The 6,522-nt window shown below is 42.2% G+C and overlaps 1 protein-coding gene across 1 annotated transcript in view; it reads left to right on the top strand.

Annotated features, from left to right (window-relative positions):
- LOC115192213 (AP-1 complex subunit mu-1) overlaps positions 1-5,357 on the top strand; it is a 33,267-nt gene extending 27,910 nt beyond the window's left edge. Inside the window, exons 9-12 of the mRNA XM_029750458.1 lie at positions 195-353; positions 2,708-2,833; positions 2,989-3,064; positions 3,972-5,357. Of these exons, the coding sequence (XP_029606318.1) occupies positions 195-353; positions 2,708-2,833; positions 2,989-3,064; positions 3,972-3,994 (384 nt within the window). The 3' untranslated portion in view covers positions 3,995-5,357. The remainder of the gene's footprint in view (positions 1-194; positions 354-2,707; positions 2,834-2,988; positions 3,065-3,971) is intronic.
- Positions 5,358-6,522: the final 1,165 nt, after the last annotated feature.

Below are 6,522 nucleotides of genomic sequence, written 5' to 3' on the forward strand. Positions count from 1 at the left end.
AGGAAATTCTTCATACAATAGCCTTCGTTCCATGTCCATGGCTGTGTTTCTTTCCTCATGACTGTGTCATCATCAATGTATTGTAAAAGCGGGTTATACTCCATAAATTGCCCCCCCCCCATCCCCCTCTTTCCGTCACTGCACGTCCTTGTCGGTAACCCCGTGACCCTTACCTTTTCACCTCCACCCTGCAGGCCAAGAGTCAGTTTAAGAGCCGCTCCACTGCCAACAACGTAGCCATCATGGTACCCGTGCCCAGCGACGCCGACTCGCCTAAATTCAAGACGAGCACAGGCAGCTGCAAGTATCTTCCCGAGAAGAGCGTGGTGCAGTGGAACATCAAGTCCTTCCCTGTAAGTAGCCTACATGTACATCACAGCTAGCGTCATGGGATAAACTAAACATTTACTATGCTAATGACCTATTACAGATGGCAATCGATGCATTCCTGTTAGTGCATTCTCTGCTATTGTCATAGATATTGTAACAGTCACCATGTGTTTTTAGATGCTATTTGTTCAAGCCTTCCGCACACAAGAGTAATACAAGGGCTATACAACAGTTGTACTCTTCATTACCATACTATGGGGTCATTCCATGTCCTTTCAGGAAGCCATCACACCCACCATCTCCGATTGTTCTGAAATCGTTTCTCTAGTTAGAAACAGATAAGATTAGCGTTCCTGCGACATTATTATGTTGAAATATAATTTGATCTCTGAGAAATTAAGAATTGATTGCACTCAACGTGGCCATTTTAATTTATTGGATTCATATAATATTCAATAAATATATTACCTTACATTCGATTGGACCAAACTTTTAAAAAATTAAATGAGGAATCCAAAGAAAAGGTCAAAAGCCACCCATGGACCCCCCCCCCCCGCCAATCCCAACCCAACAACAAGTAGATAGAAAACTGATACCAAGTCTGACAAGTTGTATGGATCTGCGGCTCGGAGTATTGTTTCTTCATCCTATGTAATGTATTCTCAGTGAAATTTGGAATATTTCATTTTTTCTCCCCCATTCATAGAAATAAGTTGTTAGGTTTATGTCCCATCCTACATCCTGATAATACCGGGTTCTGACCACTAGATGGTGCTGTTCCTGCTATTAATGTTAAAGGGATAGTTCACGTAAATTACAAAATGTCATATTGGTTTCCTCTATGGACAAGGTATAACAGCAACCCATGCTTTGGTTATGTTTACCTGGCCACTGTTTCAAATGCTAAGTATGTATTCGTGACACAAATCCAATGCAAGTTAATGGTACCTATATTAGCATTTTCACACCTCATATCCAAATAATCTATAAGTAACACCATTGAGTTATTTTTTTAGATACTTTAGTATGATTTAAACATGAAGCGTGAAATTACTGATATAGGTACCATTGACTTGCATTGGATTTGTGCCACAAATGCTAAAAAGTTAGCATTTGAAACAGTGGCCAACAAAACCAAAGCATGGGTTGCTTTCATACCTTGTCAATAGACTGCTTAAAGTGTAAGGAAACCAATGTCATTTTGTAAATTGGGTGAACTGTCCCTTTAACATTCTGGTAATAACAGAATTTAGGATGGGACATAAACCTAACAACTTCAATGAAAAGAGGATTTAAAAAAAAAAACGTCACAAATTTCACTGGGAATACATCACATAGGATGAAGAAACAATACTCAGAGCCGCAGCTCCGTACTACTGTCAGACACAGCGAACTGATACTATCGACTCGTTGTTGGGGTGGGACTGACGTAGGGTGTAGGGTGTCCGTGGGGGGCTATTGACCATTCCTTTGGATTCCTCATGTCCAACTCATTGTTAGTCAAAAAAGTTTTGTCCAAATCGACTGTTAGGCTCTATATCTATTAAATATTATATGAATCCTATAAATTAAAATGGCCAGTTTGGATGCAATCAATTAACTTCATTTCTCAGAGATCAAATTATATTTCAACAAAATAATGTTGCAGGAACACTAACATTATTTTCTTTCGTGAGCTTTTTGAGGTGGAACAACCCTGTGTGTAATTATCGACTGAACGGTAACTAAGTAGTAAAAATAGAGTCTGGTCCTACCATTCTCTGGGCAGGCAGTACATACAGTATTCTCACAGGAAGCAGCACATTTATAGATAACGTGTTTTTACACTGCCACCAGACGAACCCAGGGGAGGTTAGCCAAGTAATGACTGATAACGGCTTTAGAGGAAATATAAACGCCCTAACACTTCATATTGATAAAGACTGATAAGGATACTGCACTCAAAACCCATGGCCTGGCTATTAACATTACATTCAGCATGACTGTCAGCTCTCTCTGCTGCTGTAAACCCACATCCTTCCTGGCTTTGAAAAACAACAGAGCCGCATGGACAGTTTTAATAACTGTGTAGTGGTGTTATAGTGATGTGTGTGTGTGTGTGTGTGTGGTAGGGGAATGGGTTTAATGTGGGACCAACGACATTCAAGTCACCTCTGTAGTTGTTTACTTTACCTTGATGGGACAAGGCAGTCCTGTGAACTGCTGATGTATCCTGCACCAGCGCAGGTGTGAGGAGAGTTTTACAAGTATAGGAATGCGTAGTCTAGCTAGTTTTGGTTTGTTAAGATCAGGTATGTTACAAAGAACCCTACAGAAGAGAAATGCCACTGATTTCCCAATGAAAGTGTGTGTGTGTGTGTGTGTGTGTTTTGTGTAGGGAGGCAAGGAGTACATGATGAGGGCTCACTTTGGGCTGCCTAGTGTGGAGAGTGATGAGTTGGAGGGGAAGAGGCCCATCACTGTCAACTTTGAGATCCCCTATTTCACTGTATCTGGTATCCAGGTAAGTTAACAGAACCCATTTATCTCTGTTAACAGTGAACCCTCGTAGAGCCAATGAGTTTCATTGAATAATGCATACAGGTTGGAAGGAGCAGACTCACCAGTATGTGTGGTGTGTGTCTGTTGTTTTTGTAACTGTTCTTTGCTCCTCCTCAGGTACGCTATCTTAAGATCATTGAGAAGAGCGGCTATCAGGCGTTACCATGGGTACGCTACATAACACAGAGTGGAGGTGAGACACACACACACACACACACACACACACAAACACACACTCCTTATCTCAGCACAATACGGCCCAGTAGTGAACCCAGCTTTCATATCCATTACCTCCCTCCTTATAAAGCTGGGGCATGGGGGATCTGAATTATGCCTTGGTGCCATTAGGTTCTCCGTGTCACTTGGCTCTGCATGCCAAGGTGACTATCACCTTTCCACTGTAATCAGCAGAGGTAGAGAAATAGAGAGAGAGATGTAGAGAGAAAGAGAGAGATGTAGAGAGAAAGAGAGAGATGTAGAGAAAGAGAGAGATGAAGAGAGATGTAGAGAAAGAGAGAGATGAAGAGAGATGTAGAGAGAAAGAGAGCGAAAGGATAAAGAGATAGATAGAGAGGGGGATAAAGAGAGAGAGAGAGGCGCACCACACTCAGATACCTTACACTGGCAGTGTTGACTTATTCATAAGCGAGTTCTAAGCGGTTATTGTAATGCCATTTATAAATGCTCCACTGACCCTAATGTGATCACTGTCACTCTAACCTAACGTAGCAAACGCATGAAACTAGATCCCCTACATACTGGTCTTGACGAGAATGTTTTCTTTTTTAAATGTAAGGGGAGGTTCTATTCTGACTGTTCAACCAATCCAGTAAATGTGGAGGAGTTAAGATGTGTCGCCTTGTTCACATCCAAAAGCGGAAGTCATGTCAAAGGCTCTCTTTTCATTTCCCCCTGAAAACCTGATCATCCGGTTGTCGGGGACTCGGCAGAAGCCACAGTCACGCCGAGCCCCAGTTTTGTGGGTTTAGATGCTAACAGCGCTAATTTGAACGTTAATGTGATCGCCACAGTACAGGGGCAAAGTGATGATGCGTAGAACAGTGTTAATGTATTACTGTTACATCTCCCTCTTTTGGCAGATTACCAACTTCGGACAAACTAAGGACAAGCCTGCTGCCAGACGAATGGATCTTCACTCCCTCCCCCCTCTCTCTGGCTCTGGCTCCCTGGGAGTGAGGGACAGCAGAGGACAAAGGAAAGGGTAACAATTTTCACCACTCTCCAAAAGGACCAGGCAGCCATCATGCCCTGATCTGCACACATTGAGTACCCAAAAGACTCTGTGGCGATCTCAATTGCATACCCCTCGCGTCCTCTCTCGTCTCCTTCTCAAAACCCATTGGATGAGAAAGCCAGAGGTCCCACCCCTCTGACCATCTCCTCCAATGGGTTTTGAGAAGGAGACGAGGAGAGACGACGCGAGGAGTATGCAATTGAGACCTTCCCATAGTTTCCCTTCAGAAGTCGACTGATGTGTCACCTTTGTCAAAGTTTTACAGCATCTGGAGACATGTTTTCTCAGTTTATAGAGTAATGAATGTAGGGTTTTCCTATTGGTCTTGTTGTAAAAATTGTATAGTTTGTTTATTCTCAAGGCATAGTGTATTTTATTTACCGTAAGAATTCAGGGTGTGAGACATGGTTGAAAGTCTGTGAACATTGAAACGTGGCTTTTGTACAGCACTGATATAAACTTGTATCTGGTGGGTGTGGTTATCAGTTGATGTTATCTAGGGTCAGTTCTGTAACAGCATTCAGTCTCATGAAATGAACACCGAGCTGGTCAGATCAATGATTACTAAAAAATACAAAATAAACAATATTGCCATCGGTCGCCATCTTTGTATTGCACTCAGTTTACAACTATATGGAAAAGACTGAAGGAATTATTTTTCTTTTAGGTTTACTGACAAGGTAGTAGTTTTGTCTATCTGGCGGTACAGATAACTTGTGGAAAATACACGAAAGAAAGAAATAAACCTCCAGAAATACAGGTGGATCAGTATGAACAAGACCTTGCCTGGCTATTGTATGCCAAAATGTGTTAAAAGTAGTGTTTTTATATTTATTTATTTTTCTCCATCAAAAAAAACACCCAACTTTTCCAAAGCAGGTGTTGGTTGGTATAGTTACTGTAGTCTGTTGGGCACCAACCCCTCATATCAGCCTTGGGTCTCTGCCAGAGGAATAGAGTTGAAAGGTTCAGCCCAGACTAGACGCTAGAGTCAATTTGTTATGTGCATGAGTTTGCGGTGCGTAGGCCTACTGTATGAAATCCCATATTACACTTTCCTTGTAAAAGAGTTGTTTGAGGAACAGAACAAATATGACGATTTTCTTTCAGATATTCTCTCCAGTGGAGTTTTAATGATTAGTACATGTGTTTTTCAATCTCTCAATATCTTATTTATTAACCATATGTAAGTCAATGGGATGTATACATAAATAAATGACTTTGTACCTTCTCTTGTAGTTATTTTCATCTATATCAGTGAGATTTGTATTTTATCAAATGAAAGATGGGGATAGACGAGCTGAACCCCCTGGGTCCATACTCACAAACTTTTGCTTAAACTGAGGTTTAGTCCTTTGGTTTAAAATGTCTCGGAATTAGCTTTTCTCATAGGCAAACCTGGCACAATTAGCCACTATGCTAAGTATGACCAGCTGAACAGCATGATTATGTCCGGTAACAAATTCCGTATCAGCCAACTGAAATTGTTGACGTAGTTCGACGTGATCCAACACTTTTTCATAAAAGCGTCCTTAAAGGGGTAGTTCGCGATTTTGGTCATGAAGCCCATTATCTACTTTCCCAGGGTCAGATGAAGTTGTGGATACCATTTTTATGTATCTGCGTCCAGTATGAAGTTAGAGGTAGTTTTGCGATAAAATGCTAACTAGCTTAGCACAATGACCAGAAGTTTACAGGAACAGCTAGACTTTGTCGTTGAACCAAAACTCGTTAGCAATTGTGCAAACGCTAAATAGCAACTTCCTTCAAACTGCACACACAGACAGACATGGTATCCAGATGTTGACAGCAAACCAATCGCCCACACGACGCCATATACGCTGTATGACATCTGCCCAGTACAGTTGAAACCGGGATTCACCCGTGAAGAGCACACTTCTCCAGCGTGCCAGTGGCCATCGAAGGTGAACATTTGCCCACTGAAGTTGGTTACAATGCTGAACTGCAGTCAGGTCAAGACCCTGGTGAGGACAATGAGCATGCAGATGAGCTTCCCTGAGACGTTTTCTGACAGTTTGTGCAGAAATTCTTCGGTTGTGCAAACCCATCAGCTGTCCGGGTGGCTGTTCTCAGACGATCCCGCTAGTGAAGAAGCTGGATGTGGAGGTCCTGGGCTGGTGTGGTTACACGTGGTCTGCGGTTGTAAGGCCAGTTGGACGTACTGCCATATTCTCTAAAATGACGTTGGATGCGGCTTATGGTAGAGAAATTAACATTAAATTCTCTGGCAACTTCTCTGGTGGACATTACTACAGTCAGCATGCCAATTTCACACTCCCTCAACTTGAGACATCTGTGGCGTTGTGTTGTGTGACAAAACTGCACATTTTAGAGTGGCCTTTTATTGTCCCCAGCACCAGGTGCACCTGTGTAAT

The sequence above is a fragment of the Salmo trutta genome, chromosome 4 (genome assembly GCF_901001165.1).
Source record: "Salmo trutta chromosome 4, fSalTru1.1, whole genome shotgun sequence".
Lineage (NCBI taxonomy): Eukaryota > Metazoa > Chordata > Actinopteri > Salmoniformes > Salmonidae > Salmo > Salmo trutta.